The 18,490-nt window shown below is 39.2% G+C and overlaps 1 protein-coding gene across 1 annotated transcript; it reads left to right on the forward strand.

Annotated features, from left to right (window-relative positions):
- Window positions 1-321: 321 nt before the first annotated feature.
- On the forward strand, window positions 322-10,878 carry LOC142158340 (nucleoporin NUP42-like). Its single transcript, XM_075212223.1, has 7 exons — window positions 322-555; window positions 2,098-2,335; window positions 5,329-5,423; window positions 5,998-6,074; window positions 7,119-7,205; window positions 8,287-8,365; window positions 10,039-10,878. Exons 1-7 carry the CDS (start codon window positions 432-434, stop codon window positions 10,725-10,727), a joined length of 1,389 nt encoding a protein of 462 aa, XP_075068324.1. The 5' UTR covers window positions 322-431; the 3' UTR covers window positions 10,728-10,878.
- The last annotated feature ends 7,612 nt before the right edge of the window (window positions 10,879-18,490 follow it).

An 18,490-nucleotide genomic window follows, 5' to 3' on the forward strand; every position in this document is an offset into this window, starting at 1 on the left:
TACAAAAAAACGAGAGACAAAACAAACAAAAAAAGCTACATTTTGGCATTTTATTAAGAAGCAAACTTGAAAGCCTAGTTGTAAACCTGTGAAAGTTAACTCATAACAAATGAATGTTTTATAATGCAGAGTGACACCTGTCATTCCATAACAGAACCATGTACATGTCAACGTTGTTTGTTTTAACTAATCAGACGTTCAGACCAGTGTCTGCTCTGCGTGTACACACATCCCTATAAAGTGCGCCACCTACCGGACAAGGGGTTTGTTTTTTTTTTGTTTTTTAATAGCAATACACATCTCTTTCCTAGCAGAGTCACATGGGCGGACTGTGGGCAGTATGACGGTTGCTGCTGTCGCGCAGTTACTACGTCACATCGTGCCCTTTACTTTACAATATTTGTGTATCGCAGTTACAAGAAATCGAAATTATGACGATATGTAACTTCTTCTTACAGGGCCGCTGCAGGTTTGGAGATAAGTGTTGGAATGAGCACCCGAGGGATGGACGGCAACATGCCCAGAACCGGTACCAGCAGCAGCCGCACCACGCAGGTACAGTGCGATCATACCAGAGGAGGGCAGTGTCGGGTTTGGGGGCACTGCAGAGTGATAACTAATAAATACTGCAGACATGGAGAATGCATCTAAAGTAACTAATGAAGCCAAGCAGCATGCGTCTCATAAGTAGCGGTTAATTCTCAGTATCATTCAGCCAACTTTTCACTGGCACTGCTGTTATAATCCGTCTATGGTGAGAGTTATTATCTTTATCTATTTATATAGTGTGACTAATTCGCAGCGCTGTACAGAGAACTCACATCAGTCCCTGCCCCATTGGAGCTTACAGTCTAACTACACACACACACACACACACACACACACTCACACTAATTTAATAACAGTCAATTAACCTACTATTATGTTTTTGGAGTGTGGGAGGAAACCTGAGCACCTGGAGGAAGCCCATGCTAACACGGGGAGAACATATAAACTCCACGCAGATAAGGTCATGGTTGGGAATCAAACTCAGTGCTGTGAAGTCACCATTATATGCAGCATGATTACAAATAAAAAAATTATTCATATTTTTTTCTTTATACATTTAATTCAAGCTTACTATTACATTCTAAGATTGGCGGCTTAGTGACTAGCACTTCTGCCTCACAGAACTGGGGTCATGAGTTCAATTCCAGACCATGGCCTTACATGTGTGGAGTTTGTATGTTCTCCCTGTGTTTGCATGGGTTTCCTCCCACACCAAAACATACTAATGGGTTAATTGGCTGCTATCAAATTGACCCTAGTCTCTCTCTGTCTGTGTATATATGTATGTTAGGAAATTTAGACTGTAAGCTTCAATGGTGGCAGGGACTGATGTGAATGAGTTCTCTGTACAGCGCTGCGGAATTAGTGGCGCTATATAAATAAATGGTGATGATGAATTGTATATATATTATTGCCATTCCATACATCCTAATTTTAGAGCCAGGGAGGTGACAGGAGGCCATGACCATGTTGTGATGGTGCTAAGTGTTGCACTTTTTGAAGTGCTAGGCTGCCCCTCTCCCTACTAACCCCAGACATGCGCAGGTTGGACAAACCCCTCAGACAATAAACTTTTAGTGACAGAAGACCCCAGAAATGTTAATCCAGCCCTGTTGCTTTTAAAGCAGTCATATTGTAAAGTGTCTTCTGGCCATCTCCTCCAGATCTTTCAGATATGATTTGGAAGCAGTAATTCTAGTGTGGGTGTTGTTTGTGTTTAGACAAAGCTAAAATACAAATTATCCATTGCAAAGAAATTTATAGTTGCAAACTAAATTGTCATCACTGTTAATGAAAGTGAGACGGGTAATGAACTCAACTCTTTCCCCGGTTTCCTTTCGTGCTGTCAGCGTTTAATATTTTCCATCACGGTTGCCACTCTACACAATCTTTACAAATACTGACCCTATTAGTGGTAACTTTTCTCATTCTGAATTTACCTCTAAATTGTGACCATGGTGGTTGAATTGCACATATGTACATTTCTTGTTTGATGGTTTATGTTGAGCAAGTATTACATGTGCACTTTGTTATGCAATTGTTTTTAAGCTGGCTCATCGACAGGCCAGAGATATGTGCAGCCTTCAAGTTTCTCCAAGTCAACAACGTGGACCAACAGGGATAATGACAAGACTTCATTTGGGTCCTTTTCTGGTTCTAGTGATAGAAGCAGAAATTTTAAACCAAACTCTTCTTCAGGATTCTTCTCATCTCAGAACCAATATTCTGTGTTGGCCAACCAGGATAATGCCAAGGATATTCAAACAGACAAAGAAGGAAGCCTCTTGTGAGTATTGAAAGCTTTTAATCTAGTTTCCCTATATTTTGTGGTACCGTGTAATATCTATGGAGACGTGTGTGAAACTTCACCTAAACACACTAAACCTTTTTAGGATGTATTTTTGTAAGAAGATGCACTGTTCTGTACCTTTAACTAAATAACATAACAGTTGTTTACTTTGAAAAATAATTTTAAAGATATTTCTCAGTGTAAAATGTCTTTTGCCCGACATCGATCCATAATTGATCATGAATTTTAGGAAGTTTAGAACAGTAAATCAACATGCAATGTTGGTAAGATAAAACATGTTCATGGGAGCGTACACTCTCGTGCAATTTTTGACCAAATGTTCGTTAGGTGTGTACCCAGCTTGATAGATATGTACTATGGATATGCTGGAACTTGTTTAAAAGCTGAAGAGTCACAGGTTGCCATAACAGAACATGAGAATTGTGTACACTGTGTGTATAAATGTAATTTTAAGGAGCGCATAATGTTGTATTGACACAATGTCCTTATGTTGTAGTTCTATGTAGCTTTTCTCCTTTGGGCTCAATGGAGGAAATATGCTAAAGGTCGGTTTATAAAAACTGCCACTATCTTAGCGATTTGAGTTATCGGCCTCAAAAATGCTCACTAATAACTTTAGCGGCTTGGAGGGCAAAATTGCCTGTGATGTGAAATCATCAGTAAATCTCCCCCAATGACTTGTCACATTTTGGAGTCCTATAAAATAACATGTACTGTAAATAGATTATCACTAACTAACTGATCATGTTCTTTCTAGTCTGAACCAGATTAAATTGAGTTATTGAAGCAAACAATTTTTCCAAGGGAGATCTATGTAAAGTGCTCTTGTAGGGACTGTTTCATTGATAATCTGCAAATTAGCCAAGCTGCAGCATCAACTCGTTTCTGGTGGTGCTGTTCACCTAGATTTTTGCCAAAGTACATGGGTTTGTGTAGCAAGACTAAGGGCTAGATTTACTAAGCTGCGGGTTTGAAAAAGTGGATGTTGCCTATAGCAACCAATCAGAGTCTAGCTGTCATTTTGTAGAAGGTATTAAATAAATGAAAGCTAGAATCTGATTGGTTGCTATAGGCAACATCCCCACTTTTTCAAACCCGCAGGTTAGTAAATCTAGCCCTAAGAGACAAATAGGCTTACTTTGCTACAACCGTGTATATACTCGTGAAATTATCAAAAAATGTAAAGGACTTATCCTCTTGTCGCATCTCCTGTATGAGATTGCCAATCACCAAATATAAATAAAATAGATGTACAGGGTGCGTCCAAAAAGGATAAAAGTAATTTAATAATGAAAAATACAATATAAAAAGCAGCAGATCTCACATGTGCAACATGTGTAGGATATAGTATATAAACATATATAACGAGTATGAAAAGTTTCAATATATGGCATGGAAAACGCAACACTAAGTTCAAATATCTCTATAGAATATAGTCAATTTGGGTGTCTGGCCAGTACACCATAAACCACAGTGTGGATCTGTTATTCAGAGTACAAGTCCTGTGTAAACAGGTAATATTAAATGGGAAAGATCTCACCCATATGTAAAATACGTCTGTAACGTGAAGGTATAATGTCTCATAATCCGTATAAAGGAAGTAAAGCGTTGTCCAGAATATAATAATGAAAATGTCACTTGATACAGCGCCCGAGATGATAGTGGTAATGGGTCTCTTCAGAGATCCTTATAGGCAATGGGAGCACTAAAACATGAATGTTCCACTATAAAGGAGCCAATCGACAAAGTAGAGGTATATAATGCTAAATCACGGCTGATGGATAAGAGATATTTGCATCCAAATCAATTTTGCCGGATGAAGTAGTAATTCTCAAGCGCTAGATGTTATTCTGAATGTACCGAGGAACAGATGTCCCAATAGTCAGCTGTCTCGTATTATATTGACAGCTCGGCATTCACGCTTAGAGTAGTGATATAGTCACGATCCTTCTTTGCAGTGTGAAACAGTCTCCTTAAAGATAATAGCGTTCTTCTCTCCTTCAAGAGCAAACTCCAGATGAAAGGAGAAACAGATCTAACACGTTTCGTTAGCAGAGAGCTAACTTTTTCAAAGAACATCTTTGAAATGATATTTTATGTTTGTGTATTTGTCGGGGTTCCTTTTTCTGGTAAACACTTACAGGCGCGAGGAGCTGAAGTTGCCAGAAGTAGAACTGGCACCTTACTATTTACTTCTATCAACATAAGGCTTATTGGTTTGACATGATGATTTGCACAAAATTGACATTCCAGTGTCTTTAGTTCATCATTTTGTGGGTCTCAGAACCCTTCATTTAAAATATTTGGTGTCCTACTTAACTATTTTTGGGACCCTTCATAATTTGACTGCTGGGTGAACATAAATGTCATAAAGCCAAGCTTAATGGTAAGCAGAGATAAAGCAAGGTGAGACTAGGCCGTTACAGGTGGTCACTTGTTATGTGTGTCATTGAAGATCCTGGTACCAAGTGGATGGGGAAGTCTGCAGGTACAGTTGTTGGGGCCTGAAACAGACTGAGATCGTCTCTCTTGTGGTGCAGTTGGGTGCGCTGTATGTCTGGGACTCCTGCTGTTAGTGTTGGGAGCTTTGCTATTCCCTGTGATGTGGCAGCTGTATGGCTCCAAGCCTGTTTACAGGTGAGCGAGAATTAGGGCACATGAATGAACGATCAGGGGAGAGCAGTTACTGTGGGTAAGGAAGCCGCACCGCAGTCCTGATTGCTTTGTGCCGGGAATCCACAAAGCTCTAAGTTCTGCAGGACCTGTCATTATTTTTTTTTTAAATGAACTCCAAAGTCATACATTTGGAGTCCATGGAAATATGGGTTGAAGACCCACAGTCCTCCAGTTGCACTAACTTGGTACACCGATACACTTGTCTTACTGATCTAGATATACATGTATTTCAAAATATACACCATGGGCAATGTTTTTTTCTGCTTTAACCAGTCTTTATGCTCTCCACATAGAGATGAAATCTTACTTGATTTGGAGATCTGGGTATCTTCTGGGCAGTGGCAGTTCTCTGTTTATTCGGTCTTAAAGGAAAAGTGTCTTTTATCAGGTAATCATACTAAAGTAAAGCAAAGATTTATTCAAGTCATATGTTGTGGAACTGGCTGGAGAAATTATTGGAGCCAATGAGCTTTAAAAAGAAAAGGGGGGAAAAAAGGACAGTTGTCTAACTTTTATATATAATTACTATTGTTGCCAATGGATGCATGTCTTCCTTTGCTTCTTAAACACTTATAAACATGTATATTATTGTATGAAGATTACTGGAAATTATTCAGTTCCTTAATCACAAGAACATGGTTCATCATCATTTATTTATTTATAAGGCGCCACAAAAATTTGCAGCACCAGACAGTCCTTACAACAAATTGTTCAAAAGCAAGTTCAGAAACAGGACCAGGACATACAAAGTTGACAAAGAAATGTTGCCATTAGACAGAGGTTAAAGAGGACCCTGCTTGTTAGAGCTTATAATCTATAGGAGTCTTGGGGAAACCTCTGTCCATGAAGATTCTCCTTTTAGAACATAACATTTCCAAAAGGTTATACGTATGTGGAGGGAATTATATTTCTATTATATGGTCCGTTTGCTAAATTAGCTTGTTATATTGTTTTTTTCATAGGTTTTACAGACGTCTCGCCTGAAGAGATGCGTCTGGAATGTTACACCTCTCAGAAAGAAGGGAATATTCAAAACTATGTAAAGTAAAGCACAAAATACTTTTCTTGATGTGTGTAATGGCAATTCAAAGCAATAATTGATCCAAACAGAAGTGTGGCTTAGCCAGGGTGGCTGTCATTGTATGTTTTTTATTTTGTACCCCTTTATTTAAAAGGATAATTCCACCCAAGCATTCTTTATTTTTTTCTAAATTCCTATTGTGTGAGCAATTATGTTATGTCCTACCACTTATTTCATATCCGCACCAGTCCTCCATTTCACTGAGACTCTCTGACATACTGACAACTGTTACCAGTTCCCAGCACTTCAGCTTTGACAACTCTCTGTGCCTGCCCCCCGCGCCAGCATGAAGTGTCTGATGCAGCATAGAAACTCCGGACAGTAGTTGTCTGAGCCTAGTGATGAAGGCTTGAAATGCACACCTACCAGTTTCAGATGAAAAATGTGGTACTAGAACTGTTATACATGGAATATAAACCCTTTGAAAACCTATTTTGCATAGTCCAAGATAAGAAATAAAAGCAGCACACAAGCAGCTAGGGGGAAAAGCTTTTCTGAAATACTAGTCTTGGCTGGAGTTCTCATTTGAGGGACTTAGCTGGTATATGATGCACTCTGAATAGAGGAAGCTTGTACTTGGGTGTGAGTACACATGCTGTCATTGCACTCTGTGCAGTCAGGTGCAGAATGCAGCAGGTGTGTATGCAGGGCGTATACTGCATGCTGCCCACATACTGACTAGCTCTTTTAAATTGCATTATAGAGTTGGGCTTGGCCACACACCCCTCACAAATCTAAGTTTGGTTGTGCATTTTGTATTTCTTCCCTTTCAGCTCAAAATAGTTTTTCCAAGTATTGCACCAGGCAGCCAGGTTTGCTCCTAACTCAACACCATCCCTTGTGTATGATTTTCAGTTTTTATTTTTCAGTAAAATATGGTTTCATGAACTGTCATCCAGCTCGTTGAACATATTCTTGGTTTATAGTTTTGATACTTGCCAATATCATATTTTATTTTAAATTAAAACCTTCTCATTGCGTGCTATGTTTTCCTTTTACCAGGTGAATTCAGTACAGCAACTGGTAAGCCAGTGGAAGCGGCGGATACATGAAATTAGGAACATAAATCCTGCCTCTAAATCGTCATTGGTGAGACAATACAGCTTAGATGGGTTAAAGTGGCGTTCCTGTCTGTACATATTACTTATGTGTGACGTATATGTGACTTCTGTAAACCAGATTAAAGCGGTGGTGCCAACACAGGGCCAGCAAGGCCTTTCTTGTGTCTCGTGGTCAACAGAACAGATACAGGGAGACTGGGGAGAGAAATACCGCTGCAGTCCTGGGTTTCCGTGTGTCTGTTCCCCATTGTACTGGGCATCACACTTTCACTGCGGATGTGCCTATACCTGTAGGACTTTTTAGCACCAATAGTTATGGAATGACAGCAAGGTGTTTCCCCTTTTACTGTATTAAATTATATGTATGTAGCATTTTTACACAAGTTAAGTTTTATTCCAGCCCCTTCAAATGACTACAATCTCCCAATGTGGCCCTCAAACCAAAAAAAGTTGTGCAGCCCTAAACTAAACCTAAAATAAAAATTTATATGCGATAGCTACTAATAACTGTGGATATATATCCAACAGTTTCAGAAGGTTGTCTGAACAGAAGAGATTTTCCTATTTATGTCAGACTTTTTGTCAGTAATCCATTGAAGGTCTCTGCAGTCATACTTTGTCTACTTGTACAGTCAATGACTGATATCTGGGTAAATTATATGCCCATTGTTGCAAAGCAATGTAACTACAGCGTTATATATCTGAAGGTATACGAACACTTGCATATATATATGTGAATGTTGATCGTAACACTTGTATATAAGATAACTGGACAGAACTGTGACACAGTGGTTAGTATTGCTGCCTCACAGAATTGGGGTCAAAGGTGATATATAAATAAATTTATTATGATTAATTATAACTTGTAGTATACATTGATTGGTCCTTTTATTATTTATTGGTCCTGACATGCATATTTTTTAAGATTGATTACACCTTTGTGTATGCAATACACATTCCTGCATATATTACCGTTTTTGGGTTTTACTTTTGAATACAATTGAGCTCATGTTTTACTTGCTGATTTATTAAAAACAGATCTACTTGTTAAGTACTTTTTTACTTTGTTTTGCTTAAAATACAATATAGTCTGTACTTCTGTTCCTCAGCTTAAGGAACTCACCAGGCCATCTAGTGACCCAACACCAACGTTTGGAGGACTGCAGAAATCTGGCTTTGGTGCTTCCAGTAAGTTTTCACAGCTATCGTGCATTGTGTACAAACCACTTAAAAAAAACAAAAAACCCTGATTGCTCTTCAAAGAGGTGTTAATCTTCCAAACAGCATGTTTGGATTCATTACTGTGGGGAAATAATATCTGTAGCTAGAGCTGTAACTACACATTTTAGTTTCCTGAATGAGAGAGAGAAGTGACATTAAATCCTGTCTTCAAGGGGTGTCCTGCTGGAGAAGTAGCCAATCTTTTTTGGGCGCATATTAAGTGCTATGATGCCCATCAGCCACCTCCCTCCCCAGATCACATCTATTTTCATGTGACTTTTTATTGATCTCTCTGCCAGGCTGCGCTCTATTCCCTTCTCCCTACTGTTCCTCTTAAAACAAAACAGAAATGCAGCATGCACCACTGTTAGGTTTACATGGCTACCCCTTCCCAAGCAGAGAAACAGTCCTCAGAGTGTAGGATAATCCATCAAAATCAGGATTGCAACATATGGCAGACTGTGCAGCTCTCTCCTACTTGTTCTTGCAGCTTTGACTACCTGCTGCTACTGCGAGTGCTTTAAGCTCCGTTTCTGCTTGCCTGGATTGTGGAATGTTGGAGCTCTGTTTTGGAAAGGGATAGGTACTATTCAAATCCTGGAAAGCCGGGCAATGAGTGAATGCTCTAGTCCTCCCTCCCCCCAACCTGCCTGAAATTAAATCAATAGCACCCAAGTTTAATAATTAGGCATCCTTTCCCAAACCAGCCTGACAATGAAGTGTTTATGTTTGTTTAATAGGTATCCTTTCGATCCTTAAGCCCCAAAATTAAATACATCGCATCTCCATTTAATAAACAGACCTATTTTCACCCTAACACCACCCACGACATTAAAATAGCATTTAATAAATAGACATATTCTCCCAAGCAGCCCCACTGTCATAGCATCAAATTTCTTCAAATGAGCCCTGACCTTTAATTAGGGCCCACAGTGCAATAATAGCCCCTACCCCAACAATATTTTAATATAACATAACATATATTTTTTTTTTTATTATTATTTTTTTTTTTTTTTTTTTTTTAAACTTACCTACTTCCCAGTTAGGATGATGGATCTAGTGAAGAACAAGCCCTTTCCCCACCAGCTCATTTTGGTTTCTGAAGTGGGTGGAAAGTGGGAAGGGGATAAACTGAGCTCTGATCCGCAGCACTCACAATAAGGTCCTGGGAGAGGGAGGCACCACAGTGGCTGTAGGGATGGGGGAGACAACAAAAATAAAAGATATGGGTAACTGCCAGACCCCTATATTTAGGCGCCCTGAGGCACTGTGATAATTTGAGTGACTTGAGTATCTGAGCTACACTGACTGTTGACCGATTGTCAGTACTCACTGCGGCTGAGTCACTACTTACATGGCCCTGTCCGTAATTATTATTAGTAAAGGACATAGGTGCTAACTGATTCAGGGAATTTATCAGATTGTAATTTTTGGTGTTGGGAGGAGCTTTAGCACAAGTTATGTAGGACTTTTACTTGTATTTCCATAAGTTGCAAAACTTTGTTTCGAGCTAAAATCCATTTATATTTTAAAGTTGTTTTTTTCAAAAGGAATTAAAAAGCACCAATCCATGTTTTATTAAAAAGTGTAAAATATAGAATTGGTTATTTCTAATAGTAATAACTCTTCTTTTCCTGCAGACTTTCCTACCAACAGTGCGGTGCCATCAGCTGCAGCCTTCAGCTTCAAACCAGACTCCGTGAATACTGCACCAAATGCAGAGACCAGCTCTAGTGTTCCCAGTGCAGCAGCATTCGGTAATAAGCCCACATCGGGTTTTGGCAATACAATGACAGCTGCTTCGTTTTCTTTTGCAAAAACGTCATCTTCAAGTTTTGGAGCATCGGCTTTCTCAGGGTTTGGTTCAACACCCACTGCTCAAGGCATGGAAGCATCTTCTAGTGCACCTTCTGGTTTTGGGGGACTGTCAATGTCTACTGGCACCACAGGAACTACTGGATTTGGGAGTAGTGCAAGTGCTACATCAGCTTTTGGTGGTGCATCAAATTCTTCTGTCTTTGGGGGTCTTGCTGGTACTTCAACGACATCTGCTTTTGGGCTAAAGACCACAGCAGTTTCCGATCTGTTTAAGGCTGGGGCTATGAGTTCAGCTCCTAGTGTGTCATTATTTGGACAAGGGCCAGGCGTTTCAGTAAGCAGTACACCAAGCAATACCGCAGTCACTACCTCTACATCAGACACCAGCTCTGCTTTGTTTACACCTCAGGCTGAACTCTCTGCCGAAGATCTCATGCAGTTTTCATCGAAGAAATTTACACTGGGAAAGATTCCTTTGCTACCGCCGCCTGCAGATCTTTTATTTGTTTAATAACCAATAATACAATAGTAATTGCAGTATTTATATTGTCTGGGTATCCTGAATTTCTTTGCTTGTTGCTGTAAATAGATTTGCTGCCAATTTTATATGTTTTACTTAAGCTTCCCATCAAAATAAATGTTATGTTTTTACTCAACAGTAATACAGTGTGAATTGAACATATTTCATGCAATGTAGGTGCAGTTTCAAACATGAACAAGAAGTTGAGAGCAAAACTCCCAAAAACATCTTTACTAGAGATGCTCACTGACACCCGAGTTTTGGTTTTGGTTATGGATTAACTTTGTGTTTTGGTTTTGGCAAAACCGCCCTCGTGTGTTTTGGTTTTGGATCTGAATTGCTAAAATATGCAAAAATTACATAATTTTGCTCTTTTTCTTGTTCCTACATATTATTAACCTCTAACACTAATTTCCAGTCAATTTCGACCACCTCACAGGTCACAATATTATTTTCATACACTTTTTAGGACAAAGACTGCAGCAAGCATAGACACATAGCAGTTCACAGGATATCTAGGAAACATTGCCACACAGCAGTGGCAGAACAAAAAGAAAAGTGGTGCAAGATGGAATTGTCCTATGGCACAGTACAATGTCACTGGAGCCTTTGAAGAACACTGCCAGCCCTATAATTTGTCTTTCAGCACTGAAAACTGCCACCTCTTCTGTTTCTGTTTGAGCTATGACACAGAACAATGTCACTGGAGACTGCCAAGAGCACTGCCAGCCCTCTTTCTCTTTCATTAATGGCACTGTCCAACTGCACTGGAGACTGCCAATATCCCTGCTACCCCTTCTGTATCCCTCTGAAATGGCGCTATAGAATCCAGAACTCGCGAGATCCGATGGCGCAACAATGACGTTTTGACTTGTTTTCACTTACGAGGGTGCACAAAAGTACCGAGCTGGCTCGGCTTGGTGCTCGGATACGCATTTGCATGGACTCTGTTCTTGGAGAATTTTAACCTATAAAATGTACCAGGAGGTTTTGGGTGTTTAGTATCATTTTGATAATTTATTGTCAATTTTAGATATTCTGCTTTTATATTGGCTGTACTGAAATTTGTGGATCGCTAAATAAGAATAATAAGTTTTAATGTATTTCCTTGTAGTGAGAGTATCTCTGTTTTAGTTGTCATAAAAAAATCTTTACAAACACTTTTTCCTACGCCGCTAAATAGCCGGTATGTACATAATATCAGGGACATAAGTCATTTTAGTTTGCATTGACCCTTTTTGGGATTTTTAGTGACTGGAAAAAGGACTTGTATTTCCACCAATGAAATCCCTACACTTCAGTCTGTAATTCTCTCCTTTCTGGGACGGGTCAGTGTAAATCTCAGTAGTCGTCTAAAAGGCTGCATCCTGGATGTTGTTAGCCGGTGTCAGGCAATGGAGGGGGCGTTCATTAGAATGAAAGAACTTGTCAGGAGCTGGAATACGACTGTAGGTGAAGGAGTGTGAAGGCTTTCTGTGTGATAAAGTATTACGTAGGGTAAAGAGCACAGAAGTAGTTGCCCATGGACCATACAAAAAAATTAAAGGTGAGCAAAAAATACACTATTACTGTTGTGTACACTATAGACACTCATACTAGAGGTCCTTTAAGAGTGATACAGCAGTTTTTCGAAAGCGATATATTTTTAGAGATAATGCATCTTATCTGACTTCTTCTGGATTCAGTCATATGATGAATTTGCTGCTCTTCCTGTCATGTGGTTTTTGTTGTTTTTACTGTTATTTAGTTATCGGTAATTCCATACAACATGCCTAATTTTCTTGTGGTAAGACTTATACTATGGGGCCTATTTCAACTGAAGGATTCCAGATTATTATCCTTGACATGAATATTTTTATATTACTCTAGTTCTGCAAAGGATAAGGCTTTTGTTGCTCTACTGGCACTGCCACCCACACCCAAGATGTTTAGATGGATGTGGCAAGGAACATCTTCAGTTCTTTATTTTCTGGGTTTTCTTCTGTCATCTGAATTTATGCAACACTAAGGGGGCAATTGAATTATCGGTGATGAGCAGATATTCCCTACTGTAGTTGCCTAATTTTTCCTCACACCTCTATGGGGAGACACATCGTGCTGAATTGAATCTACCCCTAAGGCTTATTTCCAAAAGCACAATGTGAATTTGCAGATTCTCTTTTTAGATTTCTTTGTCACTTACATTTGAACTACTGCAGGAAAGGAGAATTCCATTGGATTTATAAATCGGTAAACAATGAGTGTGAGTGGGCAGCATGGTGGCTTAGTGGTTAACACTGGGGTCATGAGTTCGATTCCCGACCATAGCCTTATCTATGTGGAGTTTGTATGTTCTCCCCGTGTTAGCATGGGTTTCCTCCACACTCCAAAAACATACTTGTAGGTAAATTGGCTGCTATTAAATTGCCCTTAGCCTCTCTGTCTGTGTCTGTGTGTGTGTGTGTCTGTTAGGGAATTTAGATTGTAAGCTCCAATGGGGCAGGATCTGATGTGAATGAGTTCTTTGTACAGCGCTGCAGAATTAGTGGCGCTATATAAATACATTACATTACAACAATGTCAAGACACTTTCCTCTGGTGTATGACACTTCATTACATTATCTTACATACAAATAGGGTAATGTGATTTTTGCACTTATAACTAACATTGTCAAGCCACATCTCTATGCTATCGTTAGGCATAAGCACACACGTGTATGTCTGATGTAGAAATATTACTGTGTTTAAAGTTGGACACATATAAGATACGTGTGACCCAACATACACACGCAAGTCCACAATTTTAGTGACAGCATTTTTATGCGTACTTTCAGGGTACAGAACGCATCAAATCTAAATGAGGCCCATTCTGAATTTAATAAATCTTTGTGTACTGCAGAGGATTTGAGAACATATATGTATCTGTAATTTGTTTAGAGGTTCACAATATTCTCGTATATGGCAGACTAAATCCAAAAATTTATTTACATCTAAAACGTAATATCACACATAGGGAACAATATAGGTAGAGGTGAAAGGCCACCTACCCGGAATTTGGGAGTCTCCCAGACAAGTGATTACATAATACACAGTGCGGTCCATGGAGTGAATCATGGTGTAAACAAATTATATGCAATGACCAGAAACAGAAGGTAAAAATGGCCCTACCCATATGAGCTTATTATCTAAGATTGGTGACCCCTTGACGTATGAACTTTTGAGTGATGACCCTACTGTTGCCTATAATAAAGAGTTACAGAAACTACTCCTGAGAGCCTTTACAGAAGGCATTCTGAACAAACAGGAATTAGATTTTTTATATAATATATATCCGAGAATTCCTGTGATTTATGTACTACCGAAGATTCATAAAGCATTGAAAAAAATCCCTGGCAGACCCATTATTTCAGCTATTGGGTCATTAACTTCCAATCTTTCGCAATATATTGATCGATTCCTTCAGCCCCTTGTTATCAAGCAATGCAGCTATTTTAATGGACACTACTGACACACTTAGAACTTTGAATGACCTGAAATGGGAAGAAGATTGTATTCTTCTTACTTGTGATGACCACTCCCCCTCTAGTGTCTGGTCTCGCCTCTTTGATAGCTAGACACACCCCTCTGGTGGGCCCTTCATGCCCCAGTCTGACACTGGTTACAACATATATTACTGCAAAAGGATGTACTTTGTTTAACCTATTTGATGGGATAAGCAGAGGCATGAAGTGTTACATAACAACATTGTTTGAAACCGTTAATGGTATGCTAAACACAGTACTAGGCAGAGGCAGAGCCAGATTTACACCTCATGGGGCCTTAGGCAAGATACTGGTTTGGTGCCCCCTCCCTGAAACAATCCATAGCACTACATTTTTTTAGCATAGCAGAGCAAATGGGTAAGCTGTGTTCCGAAGCCACCAAATTCCTAAAGAAACCAAACATATGCATGAAATAGTGTACCTTAAGCGCTCATTCTCCCAAAAGGCAGTTCAACCGAGGTAGTTTCTCATAGCATGTATATATATAAATATTACACGTCATACAACACTAGGACGTTCCTAGACGTGGAAGATTTATATATACATGGTATGAGGAAGTACCTCAGTTGAACTGCCTTTTGGGAGAATGAGCGCTTAAGGTACACAAACACATATACTATCTCTGTCTCCTTTATTTTTGTATTTTCATTGATAGGAACAACAGTTCCCTCACACTCTTCTTTACTTCCCTCAGAGTGTATGCCATTGTGCCTCCAGCTCTGTTAATTTACTTACCTTTCTATTGCCTTCTTCTTTTCTATTCTCTTCTGTTTTCTTCTGTTCTGTCTTCTTTCTTCTCCATGGTGTGACTTGTCAGCTGGCCCAGGATAATAAAGTGCGGCCAAAGAAAAAGAAAAAAAATCACCTGACTTGGCTGCCGGGCCATGTGACTTCCATCTCCCCTCCTCTCTGCTCCTTTCCACTGAATGTCGGGCTTGATGTCATCACGCCCGACGACATATTCAGTGAGGAGCTGAGAGAAGGGGAGGAGGCTGCTGGGCCATTTGACTTCCAAGTCAGGTGATTTCTTTTTTTCTTCAGTCACACTTTATTATCCTGGGCCGGCGGACAAGTGGCAGCGAGGAGGCCAGGTGGAGGGGAGAGCATCTCCGGCTTGGTGCTCCCCCGCCTTTCTTACCCTGCTCACAGCGGGGCCACTGGGCCACCGACATGTGCCTAAGTTGCCTAGCAGTAAATCCGGCCCTGGGCAGAGGATTAATACTTTTGGTTGACAGAGATTATATATATATATATATATATATATATATATATATATATATATATATATATACACACACACACATTTGTGTGGTGGCCGGGGGAATGGGTTTTACTTGAATCCACCCAAAAAAAAAAATTCAACATCATGGTTGCCAACTGTCGAATGGATAGCTAGCTATTTGGAAAAGGGCATGTGGATAATCATGATTTTTGAGCAGCTACAATGTTCCTCTAAAGCAATACAATTAGGGAAAGGGTTTAATTTAAATACTTACATTCACCCATTGCCACCTCCAACAACCCCTGTGTGGCAGCCTACAACCTCCCCTGGCGCCTCCTAAGCCACCTTGTATGCCTCCTCAACCTGCTCCGGCTCCTCCTGCACCTCCTCTGACTGCTCCTCCTCCTGAACCCTCCTCCTCCTGAACTCTGTGGTGCCACGTCTCTGACGGCCTGTCAGATTAAGTATAACACTTTAGTTTATTTAAAAATGTTCTCCCTGTTCACAGTTATCTACATGTAGCCATATAATAATGTGCGCTGACATTGTGAAACATACATTTAGCAAAATAGATAATTGAGTGTCTTTGGTATGACTGCCTATGTTTTGTATCTGGCAGCAGTACCTATAATCCACCAGAGGTGCTGCTGTCCTGCTCCTGAACTCTGCAACATGCCTGAAGGAGTTAATCTCCTTGTCTAATGCTAATTAGAACTGCACCTGTTGCACTGCTTCAGATACCTGCCTCAAGCTGTGCTCTGTGCAGTTCATCCCGTTTGTTCCTGGCTGCTGCTAACCTGCTCCTGTGCTGTTTGGAATATACCTTCTGAATTGAACTTCTGTGTATGACCCCTGCCTGTACCTTGGACCTTGCCTGTGACCCTGATTCGTTTGCCTGTACCTTGGACCACGCTGTTTTGCCTGTTGCCCTGACCTTTTGGCCTGACTTCTGGACCTCGCTTATTCGCTTGATCTCTGCCTGGCTATTTGGATTTTTTTGTCTGATTGAATGTGTCACTTATAGAAGAATACGCTAGTATATGTTTCGCCTTTTACTATGGCTATTGTCATGCATATTTATTTATGATTGCGAATTGTTAGCCGTTATATCCACATCCACGTTTATTTACACTTATAAATTTCCTTTTCGTGATGGAGAACAAGACAATGTGTCTGTGTGTAATACTGTAGTGTTTATCCTTAAACCTTCAAGTTGGCAGTAATGCATGTGTTGTGTTGGAATTACCATATGCAAAAATGTAAACTGTGCATGTACCAAGGATTGAGGGCTCGAAAATTTCATTGTAGATTAATGAAATAATCATGTAATTGATTGATTATTAAATTAATTAAAATTATTCATGTTAAACTGTTTGTTATGAGAGACGTTGATGCTCAGCTTTTCCTTCTAGTCTATTTCATGCACACACTGTTTCCATTTGCACGTTGGCGTAGTGGCGTAGTGGTTAGACAATCCACTTTTCATCAGTGGGTTCATGAGTTTGATTCCTGCTACATTTTGTGAAATATGGCTAAATGGCGTGTTGAAAATTGTGTGCAGCTACAACACAGAGAAGCAGCTGTTAAAAATGACTTGATTGCAAAGACATATCCACAGATGAAAGCTAAAAAAGTGCCCAAGAAACAAAAAAAAAGACAATCAATTTGAAGTCTTATTATTATTAATATAATTGTTGTTGTTATTAGTATATATGACTGATTTTCCATATCCAAATATTTAAACTGTGCATGTACCAATGATTTATATCTATAATATTTCAAAGTATAATTATTGACATTAATTAAAATTAAAAAAGAAGTTGCTCAGCTTTTCCTTCTATTCTATTTCATTCACATACTGTTTTCACCATTTGCACATTGGCGTACCAGTTAGACAATCCACCTTTCAACAGTGGAATCCTGAGTTCAAATCCTCACAAACACTCTTGTCTCTGTGGGATCAATAATATCCTTCCCATATTTGTGTTGATGTCCAAAGTGTCCCTGATGTAAGAGTACGCTTTGTTTAAGTTTGCACAAATTATCCATTCAATTTTAATAATTTTTTTTTTTTATTATTACTAGCGTATTGTTAGCTGTTTTGTAACAAACACTAGCAACTAACTATTGACTCACCAGCCTCTTTACATTGCGATTTATTACAATTTTGGTTGTAATTAAAAAGAGGTTGCTTTTAAATAAAATACACAATGTTTAATGTTTGAGCTACTTATAATATATTTTTGTAAAAAAAAATAAAAATATTTTTCTGGTGAAGTGTATTAAGATGTTTTTTGTGCATATTTAATTGTGATTGTTTTAAACGAACGATGCTTTTAGAACAATTTATTGTAGTCACTCAGCGCTGCTGCTGTAGCTGCTTTGGTTTTAAACATGACCTTGAGCTTCCTTAAATTTCAGCAAAAGAAGTTAAGATAAAACTCACAGGTTTTTTTCTTAACTATTCTACGAACCCAGAGGTAACGCCTACTCTTAAGTCAGTACAAATAATGCCTACTTTTCTTACCTTCTTTCGGATCTCTGCCCATTCCCCTCCCATTCCCAACTAGGGATGTGCACCGGCCACTTTTGGTGTTTTGGGTTCTAATGGGTTTTGCCAAAACACCACCCCATCAAGGTTTTGGGTTCTGATTTTTTTTTAAAAAAGCATAAAAACTGCTAAAATCCAGATTTTGTTTTTTTTTTCACTCCTACGCTATTATTTGTAATAGAAAAATTATGGTACAAATGTATGTTAGATAAAACAATATTGATGTGTATAAAATCTGTTGGTCAAATGATTTCTTTCTGTATTCTGTGAAATGGTTAAATTGTTTTTCTATGTTATACTCTACAATAGGGCATCTATTCATAGGATGTTAAAATGGTCAGCAGCTGTCATGCTATATAGAGAGAAGAGTGTAAGAGGTCACATATGCCCTTTGACCTGCTTAGGCATAGAAATCTGTGTACTATGAAGAGATTATATATAACCAACTTTGTTCTTTTGA

This window comes from Mixophyes fleayi, chromosome 5 (genome assembly GCF_038048845.1).
Source record: "Mixophyes fleayi isolate aMixFle1 chromosome 5, aMixFle1.hap1, whole genome shotgun sequence".
NCBI lineage: Eukaryota > Metazoa > Chordata > Amphibia > Anura > Limnodynastidae > Mixophyes > Mixophyes fleayi.